We start from the raw sequence: 22,588 nt of genomic DNA, 5'->3' as shown, positions 1-22,588 counted from the left end.
ATATTGACACTTGTCCATAAACCTAATTATAAATTAAATAATAATAATAATAATAATTTTTAAAAAAAATTAAAATGATTAAAAACATTAAATTTAATTAATTTTTTTTTAAATAAAAAAAAAAAATTGGAAAAGGGGTGGACGGCCACCCCCATTTTGCCTTAAGGGGTGGCCGGTCACCCACATTTTGCCTTAAGGGGTGGTCGGCCACCTCTGGCTAGTTTGGGGGGGTGGCCGAGCCACCCCTAGCAGCCTTGGGGGTGGATTCAGCCACCCCCATTTTTAATTATGTATATGGACAGATGTTAGCTTTTTAGGGTGTTGACGTGGATTTTCGTCAATTTTTGGACGTAATTTAAATGGAGATACTATCTTCATTTTTAACCATTATTGAGGTACCATTTATGATACAAAATAAAATCGAGGGGGCAAAAAATAAAATTGTTAAACTACAAGGACCAAAAAAGTATTTAACAAAAAAAAAAAAAAAAAAGTCATACTTATTGCAATGCTTTTATATTTTTGAAGCAATACTATTTATTTATCATTATTTCAAACTAAAATGACGTGACAAAGAAAATTCGCAATCAATTTTTTTATCAAGTGTTAATTCAAAGGTAAATTACCACTTTCATATCATCATTTTAATAATAAATCATAATTAAGAATATTGTCCGCCGCCCTGTGGCATAAAAAAGAGCAAGAGATCCACCACATGCATTATCAGAGGCCCTTCATTGTTCATGCTATCAAATTAGACACTTTATTAGGAATTGGTGTTAAAATGATCAGAAGAAAAGTGGAAAACCTTAATATTATTGAAAAAATAAAATTACAAATTTGACTTAAAAAAAAAAAAAAAAAAAACTCAAGAATTTGACCAACCCAAACCACCCACGTCGGTTCTACATGCATGCAGTCTTCTTTCTCTTTTCTGAGCCTACATGCAATCACCTTTATTTTCCACGTGTGCTATATCTTTATCTTATTTTTTAATCAATTATTATCTAATAAGCACAATCCTAAATCAACCACAATTATATTAAATATATAATTAAATCCAAAATCAGACGTCTAAAAGGACTTCCACTTCCTTTCCCTCTAAAAATACTCGCCACCCCTCTACAGTAGATCCATTACACAGAGATGGCCAGAGTTGAAGTATCTGTAAACTAGAGAATTTGTCTAAGAGTGAGAGTAGTACAAGAATAATTTGCGAAGCTTGCTATGAGAAAGTTCGGAAGATAATCGATCTGATGAACAAGGCAAGTGAAAGTGGTAGTACACCAAATTCGTCTCAGGCAAGTGGAACGATAGCAATTAGTGGTTATTAACTCCTTTTTAAGGATACTGTTTTGTTTTAGGCAGTTAACGAATTTTTAAAACCGCCTAAAAAAACAGTTATATCGTTATAAACGGTTAGGAGTATAACCGCCCCTTTGTAGTTTGTACACCACTATTAAAAATAGTTTTTCAAAATATAAAGAAAATTGTCTTGGTAATGGTGGGATTGGGATGGCTCCATAACAAGACTGGTGGGTTCAAACCCAGTCCGACTAAAGCCCGTGGCTAAACGGGTCAAATATTAAAGCCGGATCCGAATGTAATCCTATTCGAAAGGCGCAGAAAACTCTAGAGACTTCCAAATCCAAAATAGTGTAACCGCCTTTCTTACTTCACTTCCCAACGCCTCTCTCTCTCTCTCTCTCTCTCTCTCTATATATAGCGCAAATCCCCCTCCACGACATATCCTTTTAACTTCCCAGCAATCCCTGCAAATTAATTGTCAGCCATGGTCACCATCTCCGATTACCAAGAAGATCAACAATCTTCCTCCTTCACTTTCAATGCGGTTCTTGAGCCATCAAACCCTCTTGGGTTCTTGGAATCTGCTTTCAACTTTGTCTCTCAGAATTCCAATCTGTTCAAGACAGACTCTGCCGAGAAACAAATCACGTCGTTGGCTCATTCAATCAAGGAAAGAATCGAGGCTGAAGAGGCGGCTGAGAAGAAGCGTTTGAAAGAAGAAGCCAAGAAGAAGGCCGCTTATGAGAAAGAACAAGAGAAGCAGGAGAAACTTGTTCCAAACACAGGAAACGGCATGGCTAGGGAGAATTATTTTTGGGGTCAGTCTCTTCAAGAGGTCACCATCAACGTTCCAATCCCTCCCGGAACAAAATCCAGCGCCGTTTTGTGCGACATAAAGACGAATTATTTGAAGATTGGGCTTAAGGGTCAGCCACCAATTATCGACGGGGAGCTATATAAGGCGGTGAAAGTTAACGATTGGTTTTGGAGTTTGGAAGATCGGAGGGAAATTTCTGTTCAGATGAGCAAGAGAGACCAGACAGAGTGGTGGAAGTCTTTGTTGAAGGGCCGTCCGGAGATTCATACCCAGATGCTGACCAAGTTGTCTGACGTGGACATTGAAACTCGTACTGCCGTGGAGAAGATGGAGTTCGAACTGAGACGAAAGCAGTTGGGACGTCCGACCAGCGATGAGATCCAAAAGTAAGAGCTGCTGAAGCAAGTCATGGCTCAGAATCCAACCATGATGGACTTCTCCAATATGGGTTTTTGAGGTTGGAAATTTTTGGTTGCCGTTTTTATCGCTTAGTCTTGGATCCTGTTGAGCTACATCATGCAATGTCATGGATGTTTTTGCTATATTTTACCATATATTCAATTTTTGATTCACAATAGTAAATCTTCAATTTTTAGCAATATTTTACTATATATTCAATTTTTGGATCAGCACCAATATACTTCTTATTAGTGTGTACAAGTGGTACTCGCTAACTGCAACTGCCTAAGACGGTTATTGAATTTTAGTAACTACAACCCGCTCGGTTAACAAATAACCAGCGGTTTTATAATTTTCTTTTTATAATTTTTTTAATTATATATATAAAAGCTTTTATGCTTTTTGAAGTATTTTGGGCCTTTTTATGCCTATTTTTTGGGCTTATTTTAAATAGTTTTTTATCAAAGTGTTCAAAAAACACAATGAATATGATGAAACCTATCCCAAACTCGTATTTAAAACGACACCGTTTTGAAGTTTAACACCAAAACTTCATCTTTTTAATGTTATATTTTTAATATAAAATATAAAATTTTATATATATATATATATATATATATATATATATATATGGTAGATGGCTAGCGGTTATTAACCGCTTTTCTCTACCCCTAAAACTGCTAACCACTTTGCTCTAGGCGGTTAGTGATCGATTTTTTATAACCACCTACCAAAGCGGTTATATGGTTAGCGCTTAGCAATTATAAGTGGTTAGCAGTTGCGGTGCGGTGATAACAACCCCATTTGTACACCCTTAACTCTTATTATGCTCATATACAACTAGACTGATATGCTATAAACTGATTTTCACTATCATATGATTCATACCATTTTAATTATGTGATAGTTATATAGCAATTTATTAAATAATATTACTCTAATAAAAAATACAAGAGTACTTAATAGTGTGTATTGAACAGGTCAGTAAACAAGAACATCGCTCACATCCATGTTGTTCCACAAATCCTAAGGAATTGGCTCTATTTGTTCCTCATAATTTGCACGTACATGTCATAGTCCTAAGTTCCAAACATACAATTCTTGAATAGAGAAATTGGATTCTGAACTTACACCAACAATATATATATATATATATGGATTGTGCATTTTGTCAGGTAGACAATAATGGATTTCATTTCAATTTCATTCTTAACTCAAGTACGGATTTCAATTAAGAATTATGTTCCAAAAATTGAGAATATGCAACTTTATATTTCCCGCCATGCATGCGGAGTTTAACTTATATTAAATAGAAAAAGAGTTCATTAAATTAGAAAGAAAAGAGAGAAGAAACCCTACTTTGATCATATGAATTTTCAAAACTAATAATAATAAAAGTACAACTTTTTACAAGAAGAAAGGACTAAGCTGATAAATTTTGCATGCTAAAGTGTGGATCTGTCTATTTCATCAAAAGAAAAAAGAAAGATTCTTGCTATTTATCAATCTTTTCCTTCTGTCATAATAAATAAATAAACATGAAATATTAAGAGGATTCAATCAAACAAGATTCTGCTGCTATAACAAATAGATATACTTGACAGCACCTACACAGGTTAACATCAGATAAACAGATTTAAGGAATAAACTCTTTGCAATAGCAAACATGCAACTTTTCAAAGAAGTCATTGATTAACGAAAGAGCCTTTTGTTTAGAGTCAACTGGCCAAACCTTGTATGCAGTATACAAAAACCATCCGGAGGTAACATTTGGTAATGACCCGAAACAAGGAAAGGTGCCCAAAATAACAACCTCAGACCAAAAACTGGTTATTCTAAGGTTCCAAAGCATCCAAGTATCTAACATTGAACAAATTCAGCAGCTTTCCTCAGACGAAGAGTAAAAATCCGACCCCAGGTCACTAATTTCTTCCCCCAAAAAGAGAGGTTTTACTTCTTCTCGTAGCTCAAATTTTGCACACCTGTAAAGTTGTGTTAAAAGAATATAAGAGGGCCTGATCCTCTGTAAAAAAAGCTAAAACAAACAAATTATTCTTTAACAGATTAGTTTAAGAGCACTGATCCTCTTTGAAGATCAAGGCCCTTCTTAGTAGGCTGGAAGTAAACCCATCCTCCTAGAAGGTTTGTAGGGCACAAGAACAAGTAGTTGTTGTCTCCATTGGGAGATGCAAAGAGCCAACTTAGCTATGCACAAGCCAATCATTACAAAAAAGGAAAATGGACCATTAATACCTACTAAATGGTATCTGCAATTTATTTGTCTGGGACTGTTAACACCTAAAATATGCATGTTAGATGTGACAGCAACAATGTCACCATGTGGACAATAGATGAGGCAATTGCATGTACAGATTGATCATAAATCCTCATTTGAATCAATTCATGAAGCCAACCTTTTTCCCAGATGAAACCAGCAGTCCATTTTGCCTTATTATTTTTTCTGGATTTTCAACCATGACCTAGAGTCAGTTTAATCCTAGTGGTTCAGACTGATGGACTGATGGTGGAGAGAGAGTTCACCCTGAACTAAGAGAGAGCACAAAAGTAGATGTGAGAGTTTCAGAGTGAAAGAAAAACTGAAGATGAGAGTTTAGAGAAGGAAATTGCAAGAAAGAATATTGAATTCAACTGGTGATGCTGAACTTAAAGCAATTAGGATCGTTGTTCTTTAAAATCTAGGAGTCCTAACTTGTGAGAACTCAAATTCAAAACAGGAAAGCTTTAATGGCTGACACATGTTCCAAGCATAAGTTGAGCAAGCTCCATAGTGCCAAAGGTCCAAAACTCTACCAACAACTATGGTGTCCCACTTTTCCAACCATGCCCTACTCCATCAACATCTTATTATTTGCCTCCATCAGCTGCTTTTAGGGCTAGCAATTTTGACACGAACTGCTAGCCCGACACGAATACGTCACGAAAAAACAGGCATTGAGTTTGGCCTTATCGAGTTTAGGTTTTAAACGAGTCACCCGATTAAGACCTGGCTACTGTTTGTGTCTAGCGGGTCGACCCGCCAAACCCAGTTACTGTTCAAGTACCCGCCAAAACCTGTTTTAAATTTTTTTTAAAAAAAAAAGAGTAAAAAAAATCCTAATGATGATGATGAAGTTTTGTTTTTTTCTTTTTTTTATTATTTTGTGAATGTGTTGATCTAGGCCTCCTATTTTTGATAATGAACGTGTGGATTTGGATTGTAAGGGTGCTTTTAGTCATATATTGAGCTTGCATTAATACATTGCAATGATCTTAAGCCACATGATATATACCGAATTGGCTATGTTACCATTTATCATAAGATGAGTATGCATTAGGCTCTGCATTTTTTTTTTCCTATTCCCTGCATATTTGCTTAACATATCCCAGATCATCATACCATAAGCTTGAGGTCATCAAGAATTTGAATGGGTGAATACTCTGTCGTCTATTGAATGTGCACACTAAGACCAGATATGTGATGAAAAATTAACAATTTGTTAACAATTAACAATATTATTGGTATTATTATTACATTTAAAAAAAAAAAAAAAAAAAAAAAAACGTTTAGGGCTTTCTAAATGGGTCGGGTCGGGTTACCTACTAAGAACACGGGTCGTGTCGAGTCGTGTCAACCCGATATCAGCCGGTTATTTTAAACTAGTTAAACAGGTCGTGTTGGGTAACCCGACTATTTTTCTTGTTATAATCATGTTAGACCCGCCGACCCATTTAGCTAAATGGGTCATATTCGTGTATATGTTAATCGGTCCTAGGTCTTTACAGGTCGTAATTGGATCGTATCAAATACCTATTTTGCCAACCTTAAGGCTCAACTTTGCTAATTCCTCCGCAAGCACTTAGTTTACCTTTATAAAGTCAACTTTCCTGTCAATGCTACGAAGTTGAAAAATGCATATTATAGATGCAAATTTTTAAACCACGAAAAGTATAATGAGACAGAAAAGCAACAGTTGGTTTTATTGCATACAAAATCAGAAAACAAAATGCACCTTAAAGTTTAGTATGTCATGTAATTATGATCTTGAATAGTGCATGCATGGTAACTTCATTCAATAAATCAACCAGGAGTCAAAGTAGATATGTTATGCAAAACAGCAAAATTTACCTTGATTTGACATTCAGCACCTCTACATTGTCTCCCATCACAGCATCCTTAACAAAATTTATTTTATTTGGTGTTTTCATTGGATTGTGTTGGTTATGCAGGAATTCAAGAAGTTCTTAACAATATTTAGTTAATTCATTTGATAAAATTTTTGAGGATTTCAATTCGATCATTATGAACACCCCAAATTGCAATCTTCTTCCAATAAAAATACATCTTAAAATACGTGTTTAGATGCGCATTGTATGCTGGTCAGAACGAAATTGTGGTGAAACAAAGTTGAACGCCAATTCTTACTTTCTTTCTTTTTCTTTTTATCAATTGGACGTCTTGCATGTCAAAGTTTAAGATGTGAATATAGTGTAAACTCCTTTCTTTTAATCATACAATTTGTATTTTAAAATGAGTTAATGATCCTTTAGAGATAAATGTCAATTTAATACATCGTGTTAGAATAGTTAACTTCGTGCCACACGAAGGTTCTCTTCTACTTTTATAATGAATTATTTTATAATCACCTACTACATGTCAGTTTCTTATTAGAGATGTCCCCTTTAGCGAAAGAGGAATGATACATCCCAATTTAGGGCCAACTTTTTTCTTATTTTTTAATTTAAAAAAAAAATAACAAAATTAAAAATTAAATAAGTTTTTGAAGCATTAATTTTTATTTTGGTCCTTCTTTTATTTGGTATTTTTTTTTAAATAAAAATTGTATTTTTATTCATAATTATGACCAATTTTTTTTTTTAACTTTTGGGCCTTAGGCTCTAAAGCTTTCCAAATTAATAGTGTGGGATTGGGTCTATGGTTCAACATATTGAATTAGTGGACTATTTTCATTGTATCTCTTTCCCTCATTTGTCACCTTTTCCTTTGTTTTTCATTTACATTTTCATCCTCCGACAAATTCTACATAAACAATATATATATGAACATCGACTTTTTAAAAAATGGCTGTTAATTTGGGGGCTTTTATATATATATATATATATATATATATATATATATATATATATATTGTCAATTTCATCTCTGTAGAAGAATGGGGTTCTCACCCATCTCAGCTTCTGTTAGCTCTAATTCCAGTTTGCCACCGGACGTGGTTAACTATGAAAACATTTTGGTTGATGATAATGCTGATTTTAGTAAGTGGAACATCCCCAAGCTGGACGCTAGGGATATCTACAATACTACTTGGTTTCAATCTTCTTTTAAGATTCAATATTCTGTCAAAACTGTTGAACAGACCTTCCCGGTCTCGGGTAATAATCAGACTATTACCTTGTTCAGCAAGCGTTTTGTTAACAATGCTCTTGCAAAGAAATACAGATTTTTGCATGTTGGTTCTGTCCAAGTTGCAGTCAAAGCTTTGACTCGACTCGGTATTAATGCATCTGTTTTGCTTTGTTTGCGTGATGCTCGTTTTCTTGATTTTAAAACAAGCATTATTAGTTTGATTCAGTCATCTTTGTTTGGTGGCCCTGTCCACTTTGATGTCTTCCCAAACATGACTTTGAGTTTAACCGATGTTCATATTCTGAAAGCACTGACGCTGAATATTCTCACATCTGGTTATAACATGGAAGTTGGTAGCCACCCCATTGCTATCATCTATCGTGTTTATTACAAGTTGATGAAAACAAATCTTGATCCACGTGCTGTGATTAAGAATACTGGCGAATCGACTCTGTTGATTCAGAGCTCTACTCAGAATGCTCATATTAAAACCCCAAAAATGATTCGGTGGTCGGAGATTGAACTCCCCAACGAGTGGCTTTTGGAGAATGTTGCAAAACCTTCTCGAGTAGTTAACGATGCCTCTAATCTTGATTACATCCAACAATACATGGATGGATCTGTTAAAATCAATTTTGCTGATTTGGGATATTCAAACAGAATTGAACGTCCCCTGTTGATTAACGAACGAAGGAATTCTTTTGCTGGTTCAACGACCTCAGAAGGACTCCGTCGTAGAGATAAAGATGTCGACGAATCCCTTAACGATTCTCCTCATCTTCATCCCACTGTTAGTCCCGGTTTGAAACTCAAAGGAATTTCCACTGATTCCCAAGTTTCATCTGCTTTTTATTCCACGAAAAATCATCCACTGACGGATGACGATCGCGGATCTCTTTCTCCCTCTGCTTCTGATTTTGTTGCTCCAGTTACATCTGATTTTCCCCATCAGTGTAATGTTATCACTGCCCACATCAAAGACTTTTTCTCTGTTATTGATTGGAAAGCTTTGAACAAAGATTTTTCTTCAAAAGAAAATCGTGAGTTGCGGCATGCTTACCGTGTTAAGTATTCCCAAAAGGAACGAGATCGTATCAAGGTCCAATGGGCCGAAGCTATGATCGAGTCCCAGACTCACATTCTGTTTTTTGATTTTCTCCAAAAACATTTTCCGGACGAAAATGATTTGAACGTTGTCAAACAGAAGTTTGTTAAAGAGGATAAATCTGTCGTCAGGTCTTCCCATCCTCCCACTACAAACACCCTTCTGGATGTCAACAACATGGTTGTTAAGTGTTCCTCTTTCAAAACTCATGATAACGACCCTATCACGAACGATAGGAGAATCATTGAGCAAAACAATTTTGTCTCCCAATCTCTCCCTGATTTGTCAAAACTTTCTTATCAAAAGACTTCTCAAACAGACCTTGAGAAGATTGACAAATTCCTTACCAAATTTTCAGAAAACATTGCTAGTCCCTATGAACAAGGCATTAGCACCAAAAAAGATTCTCTCCCTGATTTTAAAAATACCTCCCAAGAATCCACTGATTCTAATATCAGAATTCTTGAACAAAACTTTTGTAAGATTGAAATGGAATTTAACCTCCAAAAGATCTGGAATAGATCTGTCAATCCTACAAAAGATTTTGAGTTTGCTCTTCTTAATAAAGTCAACTACGATTGTATTAGTACTTGTTCTGTTCTGACCAACCAAGAGGAACAAAGCAATACTAAAACATCTCCTGAAAAAGCTTTGGAAGCATCTTCAAAACAAAAATCCAAAGAAGTTACAATCTCAGACTTGAAATACGAGATTCGTAATATCAGGAATGAAATGGTTGATTTAAAAAAGAATAAGCATCTCCCTATCTATGTTTCTAAAAAAACCCATTTTGTCAATCTAATCAACAAAGTGGTCCCTCCCAAATGGCATTCTAACGTGCATATCATTGTTTCTCCTGATTTTACTCTTGATGTTGTTGCTTTGATTGATTCTGGTGCTGATTTAAATTGCATCCAAGAAGGTTTAATCCCAAGCAAATATTTTGAAAAATCCACAGAACGGTTGCATTCAGCCAGTGGAGAAAAGTTGAATATCAAGTATGAATTAAACAATGTTCATGTTTGCCAAAACAATGTTTGTTTTCATATCCCTGCTGTTTTGGTAAAAAATATGACTGACAAAGTCATTCTTGGTTTGCCTTTCATTGCCATGCTTTACCCTATAACAATTGATGACACAGGTGTCTCAACTGTTAAGATGGGATTTGAAGTTAAATTCCCCTTTGCTACTAAATCTGAAATTGATAACAGTTGTTTAAATTTAGTCTCTGCTAAGCATAAACAACTCAATTTCCTCAAACAAGAATTAAGGTATAAGAAGATTGCTGAACAGCTCTCGGACGAGCTTTTGCAATCAAAAATTTCTGTTTTCAATACCTTGATTGTTGATTCTGTTTGTTCTGATTTTCCTAATGCTTTTTGGCATAGGAAAAAGCATATTGTTTCCTTACCTTATGTTAAAGATTTCTCTGAAAACAAAATTCCAACTAAAGCTAGGCCTATTCAAATGAATGCCGAAACTTTAGAATTTTGTCAAAAAGAAATTGCTGATTTGCTTACTAAGGGTATTATTCGCAAGAGTAAGTCCCCTTGGTCTTGTGCTGCTTTTTATGTCATGAAAAATGCTGAGTTAGAACGAGGTGCTCCTAGGTTAGTCATTAACTACAAGCCCCTCAATGATGTTTTAGAGTGGATTAGGTATCCTATCCCCAATAGGAAGGATCTGGTCAGCCGTCTGAACGACGCTGTTGTCTTCTCTAAGTTTGATTTAAAGTCAGGATTTTGGCAAGTTCAGATTAAGGATAGTGATAGGTACAAGACGGCCTTTACTACCCCTTTTGGTCATTATGTGTGGAATGTCATGCCTTTTGGTTTGAAAAATGCCCCGAGTGAGTTCCAGAATATCATGAACGATATCTTCAACCCATTCAGCCATTTCACCATTGTTTATATTGATGATGTCCTTGTTTTCTCAAAGTCCATCGATGAACACTGGAAACATTTGAAATCGTTTCTAGAAACCATTCGATACAACGGGCTTGTTGTTTCTGCCAAAAAGATCAAACTCTTCCAAGATAAAATCAGATTTCTTGGGTTTGATATTTCTAAAGGTCAGATTCGTCCTATTGACAGGGCGATTCAATTTGCGGATAAATTTCCTGATGTCATCACTGAGAAATCACAGCTTCAAAGATTTCTTGGCTCTCTGAATTATATTGCTGATTTCTACAAGGATTTGCGAAAACATTGTAAACCTTTATTTGAAAGGTTGCAAGGCAATCCTCCCCCTTGGACTGATATCCATACTTCTCTTGTTAAAGAAATCAAACTCCATGTCAAGACTCTCCCTTGCCTTGGCATCCCTTCTGATAATTCTTTCAAGATTGTGGATACTGACGCCTCCGATATTGGCTTTGGAGGTATCCTTAAACAGGTTGTTTTATCAGAATCCAACCCAGAAACTTCTGAACAAATTGTTCGATTCCATTCTGGATCCTGGAATTCTGCGCAGATTAATTATAGTACTATTAAGAAAGAAATACTTTCTGTTGTTTTGTGCATCACCAAATTTCAGTCTGATTTGCTCAACCAAAAATTTCTTTTGCGAATCGATTGTAAATCTGCTAAGTATATTTTGAAAAAAGATGTTGAAAATATTGCATCAAAACAGATTTTTGCCAGATGGCAAGCTATTTTGAGTGTTTTTGATTTCGATATTGAATACATCAAAGGCTCCAACAATTCAATTCCTGATTTTCTTACCCGTGAATTCTTGCAGTGCCACAATGGCCAGCAACAGGGGAAAGGAAAAGGTTAACCCTGTTTTGAAGCCTTGTCCCTCCATCCCACTTGACATGATTCCCCTGGATTTTCTTGGAGAACTTGTAACCCATACTTCGACAGTTTTTGGGAAATCCCCACTTATTGTCCAGTCAGATTCTTCTGCTTTTCATGGTTATATTCCCCTTTCCTCAGATTCCCAGACGGAATCCAGCTCCCATTCCGGTTCTCAGACGGAACCAAATTCTAACCCAATTGTTTTGTCATTCCCTTGGGTTACCCTACCATTTTCTCAATATTTGTTCTCTTCCCAAGATCTCTCCAGGACTCCTGGACAGTTAGCCTTCAATTATTTCCCTGCTCATTTCCATTGGATTCCTGAGCATCCTTTGAAGGATTTATCATTTTTTACTGATATTCTAATCAAAACCAAATCCATCAAATTTAGGAATATTCCCAAAAAAGATAACCCATTAACGGCTATCGGGACTGTTGCCTATATTGTCAATTTCATCTCTGTAGAAGAATGGGGTTCTCACCCATCTCAGCTACTCCCATCTTCTAATTCTCCAGTTTGCTTCTCATACTATGACTATGTCAATGCCTGGTTTCGCTTTATGCTTTACCAGAATTCTGAGTCCAAACACTTTTGGTTTATAACTTTCGTTGAAGACTTCAATTGCCTGCTTCCCTCTTGGTTCAAACATTGGTGGGATTATTTTGGCCTAACAATTGATGTTCTTCCTGATCCTCTTGTTTATGCTTTTCATCTTTTCTCCTCACATGTTGGCTGTAAAGGCTTTATTGCCCATTACAACCCTATATTTTCTCCCATGCTTTATTTTGCCAGAGAATTCAGAATCCCTTGGTTTCTCAAATGGAAATATACCAGAAATCAAGAGAAAATTGAAAGACGATGGTTTATGTGCAAAACTTGGACAATGTCTCCAAAAATTGGTCCCATTGTCAAAAAAGTTGAGCTCATGACAAGCAGATATGATGCCATTGTGCCATATTCTGCTCCTACTCCTCCTGTCCCCAAATATTGTTCTAAAAAGAAGCAATGGATTCAAAACTACCTTGATTCTATTGGCTCTCTTGACAATGAAGAATAATTCGGGGTTGAAGACATGTGAAGAATTGGACCCCTAACGGTCCTCAAAGTTCTGCATTATCTAGCCCTTCAAAACGGCTAGTTTTCTCAGGTTTTCCCAGAGACTGGTTTCATGACGGCCAGTATAGTTCAGTTCGACAGAACTAGCCCGGACGGCTGGTTTCGGATTATTTAGTTCTCCTTGATCTTAGACGGATCACTGTTCATTTATACTTGGAGTTACTGTGCAAAATCACTGTTCACTTTTACTGTTCATGTCCGGACGACACGCGCAGGATTACTGTTCAGATGCACTGTTCACTCACTGTTCAAGATTTGTCCGCCGACACTACAGTGCCGACAATCTACTGTTCCAGATTGATACTTTCACTATTCAGACTGGCGCCAGACGTGCCATGACTGTTTACTTTTTACTGTTTACCTTTGACCGCTGGACGCGGCTCATGATTGTAATTTACTGTTTTTACTTTTCTCAAGCCTATATAACGGGCTCCCCTTCTCCATTGTAAGGCAGAGGTTTTTTGAGAGGTTCCTTGAGACACTCTATCCTCCAGCCATTCTTCTTCTTCTTCTCCTTCTTATCCTTACTTCAGTAAGTCCGAACGCCTTACTAAAGCTTAGGTTTTTATCTGTATAATCTATAACGATTATCTGTTTTATCAACTGTTTTTATTTCAGTTGTTTATTTTTGATTATCAATTGTCATACCGCCATCTTGGTCGGTTCTATTGCTTTGATTTTCAACTGCTTATGTTCTGCATCTATTTCCACCTATCCCTCACCCCCTGCATCTATATGCATACTGCGCTTCCACCCCCTGCATCTATATAAAAGCCCCAAATTAACAGCAATTTTTTAAAAAGTCAATGTTCAAAAAGTGTTAAAGTAGCCTATCAAACTATCAAAGTGTGTCAAAAAGGCCACATATTTTTTTATATTCCAATAATACCCTTATTCATTTAAAAACTAAAATAAAAAACTAAAAATTTAATTTTTTTTTTAAACAAAAAGAAAAAAGGAAAAAGGAAAGGGATAGCTTTCCATTTTTTTTTTTTTTTTAAAGTTCAATGTATATATATTTTATTAAGAATGACACGTGTCGTCATTTTTATTGGTTTTGACGTCACATTTGACAGAATTCGTCACATTTTTTAATGAAATTTGACTCCATGGACTAAATTGTTTTTTTAGAATATCTCTGGAACCTTTGATTTTATTTTCATATGATATGAAACAATTTATAATTTAGGCCAAATACAATGACTAATTATTTATTTATTCCTCTTTTTTTTTTTGTATTTATTCGCCTATTGTTTTTTTTTTTAATTTTTTAATTGTTTAATTTTTTAATTTTTTTAAAAAAGAATAAGGGTATTATAGGAATATAAAAAAATAAGTGGTCTTTTTTTATACATTTTGGTAGTTTGATGAACTACTTTAGTACTTTTTAAATATTGTGAAACTCTATTGCAAACAACTATTAGTTTGTAGAGCTTTTTATATTTTTCCTTTTATATTATTATATATAAGGGTAGGCGGTTAGCAGTTATTAACCGTTTTTTCCTATCCCTAAAACCACTAACCGCCCCGCCCCACCCTAGGCTAACGTTATAAATAGTTAGCAGTTGCAGGGCGGTTATAACAGCCCCGTTTGTATACCCCTATTAAAAATATAAAGAAAATTGTCTTGGTGGGACGGATGGCTCCTACTAAAGCCCATGGCTAAACGGGTCAAATATGAGAGAAAGTTTTAAAGCCAGATCCGAATGTAATCCTATTCGAAAACGGCGCGGAAAACTCTAGAGACTTCCAAATCCAAATAGTAGACGGAATACATGGAACCGCCTTTCTTACTTTCACTTCGCCTCTATATATTTATCGCCAAACCCAATAACACCATCCACGACAAACCCTTTTAGCCTCCCAGCAAATCCCAACAATTAATCCAGGTTGTCAGCAATGGCCATCCTAGAAGAAGTTGAACAACTTCAACAATCTTCCTCCTTCACTTTCAATGCGGTTCTTGATCCTTCAAACCCTCTTGGGTTCATAGAATCTGCTTTCAACTTTGTCTCTCAAAACTCCAATTTGTTCAAGACAGAGTCTGCCGAAAAACAAATCATGTCGTCGGTTCTTTCAATAAAGGAAAGAATCGAGGCTGAAGAGGCGGCCGAGAAGAAGAAGCGTTTGAAACAACAAGCCGAGAAGAAGGCCGCTTATGAGAAAGAACAAGAGAAGCAGAAGGAGAAGGAGAAAAAACTTGTTCCAAACACAGGAAACGGCCTGGATATGGAAAATTATTCGTGGGGTCAGTCCCTTCAAGAGGTCACCATCAACGTTACAATCCCTCCCGGAACAAAATCCAGCGCCCTTTTGTGCGACATAAAGACGAATTATTTGAAGATTGGGCTCAAGGGTCAGCCGCCAATTATCGACGGTGAGCTATATAAGCCGGTGAAAGTTAACGATTGCTTTTGGAGTTTAGAAGATCGGAGGGAAATTTCTGTTCAGATGAGCAAGAGAGACAAGACAGAGTGGTGGAAGTCTTTGTTGAAGGGCGGTCCGGAGATTGATACCCAAAAAGTAGAACCGGAGCCGAGCAAGTTGTCTGACTTGGACATTGAAACTCGTTCTGCCGTGGAGAAGATGATGTTTGATCAGAGGCAGAAGCAGTTGGGGCGTCCGACCAGCGATGATATCCAAAAGGAAGAGCTGCTGAAGCAATTCAAGGCTCAGAATCCAACCATGATGGACTTCTCCAATATGGGTTTTTGAGGTTGGAAATGTTTGGTTGCTGTTTTTATCGCTTAGTCTCGGATCCTGTTGAGCTACATCATGCAATGTCATGGATGTTTTTGCTATATTTTACCATATATTCAATTTTTGGATCAGCATATATATATATATATATATATATATATATATTAGAGTATCTCTAAATACTCAACTTTTATTATACTCATATACAACTAGAGATATGACAATCTTTATAAACTGATTTTTGCTATCATATCATTTGAAAATCATAGTAAACAAGAACATCGCTAGCTTTAAAAAGCATCCTCTCATGCGGCCAAAGCCATAGCCAAGTAGAAAGCCAGACAATAAATAAATTTTACATCCATGTTGTTCCACAAATCCTATCCTAAGGAATTGTCTCTATTTGTTCCTCATAAATCATAATACATCCCCATGTCAAAGTCCTAAGTTCATAAGGCGTGGTCCCCAAGAGATAGCTCAATCGGCTAGGGATCACGCCTTATGAAGCGGAGGTCAATAGTTTGAATCCCCTCCCCCCTATTGTGTAGACATGTCAAAAAAAAAGAAAAAATTCCTAACATACAATTCTTGAATAGAGAAATTGGATTCAAGTTCAAAAAAATATGGGTTAAATACTTTATTACTACTTGGGTTTACAGTTTTTTATTTTTTTTCCTTATTTTTTTCCCACTCAAAAACGGTCATTACCTAAATTACAAGAAAAGACCAACTTAATACTTCTGTTAGGTTCTGTCACACGTGTTATCATATCAAAATGCTATGTGTCCTACAAATTTTTTTTTTTTTTTTAAAAAAAAACCTAAAAAAAAAAATAAAAATTGAAAAATTCATGGGGCATAGTTTTATTATTATTTTTTTAGGATATGTAACATTTCTTTGTGACAACATGTGGCATTCCGTTAGTTTGTGCTAACGAAACTTAACAGAATTACTAAATTGGTATTTTCCCACAAGTCAAGTACTATTTATGACCATTTTTTGTGGAAAAAAATAAAAAACTGCAAATCCAAGTACTAATAAAGTATTTAACCCAAAAAAATAAAAAGAAAAAGATATTAGATTGTGTATTGTGTTAGAGTTTAAAAAAGAAAAAGAAATGAGAGAGATTGAGAATAGTGTGGCTGAGCATAAGAATTCATATGGATTATGATTTTCAGCCGTTCCAACTTCCCTAGTAGACAATAATTTATTTCACTTCAATTTCGTTCTCAACTCGAGTATGATTTTCAATTAAGAATTATGTTCTAATTATTGAGAATATGCAACTTTATATTTCCCGCCATGTGGGATTTTTGTGCATGTGACAATTTTTTAATATTTCCTGCCCCGTGGGATTTTCATGTATTTTTAAGAGTGTTTTGTGTTTGAAAATATTTTTATTTTGAGAAGAGAAAACAAAAGAACAAAAACAAAGTTTAACTTCTATTAAATAACCATATAATTAAAGAGCTCATTACATTAGAAAGAACAGAGAGAAGAACCCTACTTTGATCATATGAATTTTCAAAACTAATAATAATAGAAGTACAACTTTTTACATGAAGAAAGGACTAAGCTGATAAATTTTGCATGCTAAGTGCAGATCTGTCTATCTATTTCCTCAAAAAAAAAAAAAAAAAAAAAAAAGATTCTTGCTATTTATCATTCTTTTCCTAAATAAATAAACATGAAATATTAAGTGGATTCAATCAAACAGGATTCTGCTGCTATAACAAACAGATAAACCTGATAGCAACTACACAGGTTAACATCAGATAAACAGATTTAAGGAATAAACTCTTTACAATAGCAAGCATGCAACTTTTCAAAGAAGTCATTGATTAACAAAAGAGTTTGTTTAGAGTCAACTGGCCAAACCTTGGATGCAGTATACAAAAACCATCAGGAGGTAACTTTTTGTAATGACCCAAAACAAGGAAAGGTGCCCAAAATAACAACCTCAGACCAAAAACTGGTCATTCTAAGGTTCTAAAGCATCCAAGTATCTAACATTGAACAAATTCAGCAGCTTTCCTCAGACAAAGAGTAAAAATCCGACCCCAGATCACTAATTTCTTCCACCAAAAAGAGAGGTTTTACTTCTTCTCGTAGCTCGAATTTTGCACACCTGTAAAGTTGTGTTAGAAAAACATAAGAGGCCCTGATCCTATGTAAAATAAACTAAAACAAAAAACATTATTCTTTAACAGATTAGTTTAAGAGCACTAGAACCAACACTCTCATGACGTGGATATTGCCACCTGGATCTGTGCATGCACCTGCACCTGTGGTTGGGCGATTCGACTTAGAGCCTTCAACAGGAGCTCGTACAGGCCTCTCGCCGTGATAAATCCAGTATTTGTATTGGGGCCGCATTCCTTTTCCTCCAGTCAAGTGGTCGTATACTAAACCCGGCGGGTGTCGCCTGTTAAGGCGACATGTCTTACACGGACAATAAATTACTCTATCTGGAGTTGTACAGTTCTGAATTGCGAAGTCCACGAACGATCTACACCCGTCTCTGTATTCCTTCGTACCCCTGGACTTCGTCATCCAACTCTTGTCCATAACGTTACTACGTAAATTAGGAACAAATATATAAGAATTATCCTAAACACATACACGTCATGCATTGGTATAGCTCATAGGGACCCTAAAAAGGAATAATTAAAACTAGTTTAGTTTTTTTTAATTTACATGTACATAATGTAAGGTTGAAAAACGTGTATATATATATATATATATATATATATATATATATATATATATTATCATAAACTTAAATGCACTTGGTAACTAGGGGACCCTAAATTAAAAACATATAGTTAGGTTACTTGTTTTTTTTTTTTTTTTTTTTTTTTTTTTTTTTAAGTTTTTTAAATTTTCCTAACAATTACATAAGCTAAATTTGCAAAACCTAATAAACTAAATGAAGATTAGTCCAAATTAAATGCACTTGGTAGCTAGGGGACCCTAAATTTAAAAAATATAGCTGTGTTACTTTTATTTATTTTTAATAAGTTTTTAAAATTTTTCTAATAATTACATAAGCTAAATTTGCAAAACCTAATGAATTAAATTAAGACTAGTCCAAATTAAATGCACTTTGTTGCTAGGGGACCCTAAATTTAAAAAATATAGCTATGTTAAGCCAACCTTTTTCCCAAATGAAGCCTGCAGTCCATCAGCTGCTTTGCTAATTCCTATCGATCAACTGAGTACCCAAACCTATGTTCCCCATGTCTCCACAGTAAACCTCCACCAATGCAACAATGTTCCTGAACCCTCTGTCATTAGTCAACAGAGTTTTAATTTATTGTCTAGTATTTCAAGCCCCTAGCCCAACTATATCAATTCCCTTGTACTTCAATCTCGACCATATTGGAGATGGTCATTTCCAGCTTAAAGGTAACTTCTACTAAGCATTTTGATTTATAATTTTCAATGGGTATAAATATAAAATCCTCTTTACTGAGGCAAAAAAGAAATTCGTGAGAGCTACTCCACCTTCACACAATCATGATAACTTCATACCCCACAAGCACTTAGTTTACCTTTCTAAAGTCAACTTTCCTGTCAATGCTACGAAGTTGAAAAATGCATATTATATAATTATAGATGCAATTTTTAAACCAAGAAAAGTATAATGAGACAGAAAAGCAACAGTTGGTTTTATTGCATACAAAATCAGAAAACAAAATGCACCTTAAAGTTTAATATGTCATGTAATTATGATCTTTATTAGTGCATGGTAACTTCATTCAATTAATCAATCAGGAGTTAAAGTAGATATGTTATGCAAAACAGCAAAATTTACCTTGATTTGACATTCAGCACCTCTACATTGTCTCCCATCACAGCATCCTTGATCGAACTGAAACTTGGAATACAAACAGCAACCTCAAAGTTTGATTCACTTCCACGAACCTTAAAATACTTGTGTTCTTTTCTTGTTGGATCATAATAAAGCAGGCAGTTGCGAGCATGGTACATCAGTATTGCTCCATTCTTCTTAAACTTTCTCAATGGATGATATAAACCTTGAGGCCATCGTTCTTCATTCTCAGTATCAATAGAAAACACTTTAGTCCAAGATTCTGGGACACCATACTCCTTCATCACCCATATGCCAATACAGCCAAACTCAGAAGCATCACATATGAAGAGATGATCATTTAAAACACCCATGCTTATGAGATCTTTATCCTCCCCATCATGACTGTTATACGTATATGGGGGAGCTGGCATTAATTGGAATTGCTCATTATAAACGTCAAAAGAAACAATGGAATCTGCCTTCCGAAACTCAGGACGAAACCAATTAACTGCTCCGTTCAGGTAGGTGGGAAATTTTATTCCATACAGCATGAAGGTAGCGGATTCCACCCTTCTCCACGATCTAGTCCCAAGCGTGTGTATCTCAGCCACCTTATCTTCATACTCTTTCCTGCCTCTAATGGGATTACAAATCTGCCGAGTTAAAATTCTTATCACCTTATATTGTTTAGCTCTTGGACTAAAGCCCATAACAGAATCAATCTTCTCTCTAGGTTTCTCAACCTTGCTTGCTTCTGGAAGTTTGATAAATTCTCCAGTCATTGGATTGCATACAACAACAGGGTTATTTTGTTTTGGTTCAGACAAGCAAAGCAACCCTTCACACATGTTCACTATGCTAAACTTGTGGTCTTTGAGGTCTTTTGAGGCAATAAAACACTTCTTTGTTTCTCCCCCTTTAGGATTAAGCTTCTCACTGGCATCATCTTTGCTGTTGAGTACCATCTTGGCATCACGTAGTGGAAGCTTGACTTTGGTGTCAAGTTTCATGTTTACACGAAGGTCATGGCCCAAATCGAAATTTTCATGTTCAAGCTCAAGGAGGTGGATGTTTCTTGAAACAAGTTTAGGATCATTGGTTCGAATCATGAGACAAGCACGTGCCTTTCTAGAGTACAACTTGGCAAATTGGGAACTGGAGATACGCCTGCGCCAAGGTTTGCACACGCACCTGCAAATGAGAATTGTCTTCAAGGGAATTTGAAGCAGAATTGTGAGAAAGATGGGTTCTGGGAGATCTTCCCAGCCTCGAATTTCTTCATGGGCAAGTTCCTCTGCTTCCTTGTCACCATTTTGGGCACCAGAGGCCGTTGAAGTTCTTTTTCTTTTCATTGCTATTACATACCAACATATGTCGGAGATAAGTGTTAGAATAATAATTAAATGATTAAATTCATCTTTTTCTATCGGTTTAAACTTTTGAGACAAGTAGTAATTTAACCCTAAGTAGATGGCAAATTACACCAAGAGTTTTTATATTATCCACCCAAATATAGACTAATGCATTAATCAACGACCTTAACTCAGAAACCAACTTTCCGCACCCATTTGTTTCAGTTTCTCAATTGCCTTTATTTTGAGTCTGGAAGATAAATCAGGCAAGTAGGCCCATAAGAGACCTCTCACAATAACTCATCAAGAAGTGTGGGAAAACATTGAAGAATTGTTTAGGTGTAAACCATTTTATGCCTTACGAAGTTATTTTCCTCTGCGATCTAAAAATATTTTCAAGTTAACCGATATTTTACGCCGTGCCAAACACAGAAGAAACCCTTTCCAAAAAATATTTTACGCTAAACAAATAAGGCCAAAAACTTAATCCAATTAACCCTGAGATCAACTCGACTAAAAATCAGCTCATTTACACAGAAATAACTTAACTAGGTCCACTAGTAAATCAATCCCATGAATTAAAAAACTTGATTTGTACTTTGCATGAATTTCCCATTTCTTGAATCATGGAAGTAACAGCAAGAAACTGGAACAGAGCAGCAGAAACCAAAAATCGACTTTAAACAATTCAATATATCACAAACCCCACCCAATCATCAGTTTAGTTGTCAAAAAACAAATTATAGAATACCATAAAAGAGAAAAGATAAACTCGGAACCCCAGTAACCAAGTTCCAAGTTCTCTTCTTCTATGATACATTTTCTCAGCAACCAGACAGAACATACCAGTACATTTAGAAAACAACGAAAAAGATTGACCTATTTACTACTTTCCCCTCTTTTTTCTGCCGAAAGGGAAATTAATTTCAAGTGCATTTAGAAAAAATTAATGTTAGACATTTTCATTGCCTTCTATTTCAACTTCAAAACAGCCAAATAAATTTGAGAAAAAACGGAACTAAAGAAACTGGGGTTTAGTATTATATTATTATCTTAAACTGCAGCCTTCAGCTGACTTTAACATCGGCCATGGCCCATAATAATGCAAAAGAATTAGATGGGCCAAAAACATTGCTTTAATTAGTACAACCATGCCTGATTGAATATATATAATGGCAAATGGGTTGCGAAAAGATAAACAAGAGAAAATACCTTAGTGAGAAACCTGTCACAGAGAAAGTGAGATGCCGAAAACGATGGTTTGCTTTTGGGGTGCGGGTACCTATGTCCGATTGCAATAGATAAGCGGGAAAGTTGGCGCGGCAAACTAAGGCGCCAACTTGTACTTGCCAGTTGCCCCCCAAAAAAAAGCTTAAAAGAGTAGTTACTAAAATTTAATAGTGATGTATCCTAAGTTTAATAGTAATCGTAAAAGTTATATGGATTTAAAAAAAATGGGTTAAGTATCTTTTGCTTCACACAGTTTAACAACTTTATTTTTTGTCATTTTAGTTTCATTTTGTATTATAGATGGTACCTCAATAATGGTTAAAATTGAAAATGGTACCTCCGTTCAAAAATTGACAAAATTCACACCAACACCCCTAAAATATTGACACGTGTCAATAAACATTAAATTTAATTATTTTTTTTATAAAAAAAAAAGTTGGAAAAGGGGTGGCCAGCAACTCCCATTTTGCCTTAAGGGGTGGCCGGTCACCCATATTTTGCCTTAAGAGGTGGCCGGCCGAACAACCCCAAGGGTCTTTGGGGTGGTTCAGCCACCCCCATTTTGCAAGTTGGGGGTGGC

General features: G+C 35.6%; 1 protein-coding gene and 2 pseudogenes across 2 annotated transcripts; 2 read left to right on the top strand and 1 right to left on the bottom strand.

Annotated features, from left to right (window-relative positions):
* Positions 1-1,792: 1,792 nt before the first annotated feature.
* On the top strand, positions 1,793-2,581 carry LOC132173346 (protein BOBBER 1 pseudogene; annotated as a pseudogene).
* Positions 2,582-14,808: 12,227 nt separating this feature from the next.
* On the top strand, positions 14,809-15,624 carry LOC132173401 (protein BOBBER 2 pseudogene; annotated as a pseudogene).
* Positions 15,625-17,436: 1,812 nt separating this feature from the next.
* Positions 17,437-22,033, bottom strand: LOC132173402 (F-box protein At3g07870). Of its 2 annotated transcripts, none has more exons than XM_059584897.2 (4): positions 21,991-22,033; positions 19,427-20,780; positions 17,846-18,184; positions 17,437-17,737 (listed from the first exon to the last, which is right to left on the bottom strand). In XM_059584897.2, the coding sequence occupies exons 2-4, from the start codon at positions 20,776-20,778 to the stop codon at positions 17,632-17,634; spliced, it is 1,797 nt and encodes a 598-aa protein (XP_059440880.2). In that variant the 5' UTR covers positions 20,779-20,780; positions 21,991-22,033; the 3' UTR covers positions 17,437-17,631. The 2 variants fall into 2 exon arrangements, with proteins under 2 accessions (XP_059440880.2, XP_088371070.1); XM_088514944.1 differs by having other exon boundaries at positions 17,635-17,737; positions 17,871-18,184.
* Positions 22,034-22,588: the final 555 nt, after the last annotated feature.

Source organism: Corylus avellana, chromosome 3 (genome assembly GCF_965113065.1).
Source record: "Corylus avellana chromosome 3, dhCorAvel1.hap1.2, whole genome shotgun sequence".
Classification (NCBI taxonomy): Eukaryota; Viridiplantae; Streptophyta; class Magnoliopsida; order Fagales; family Betulaceae; genus Corylus; species Corylus avellana.
Note: the sequence above shows the minus strand (reverse complement) of the source record. Positions and strands in the feature narration are given on the sequence as shown.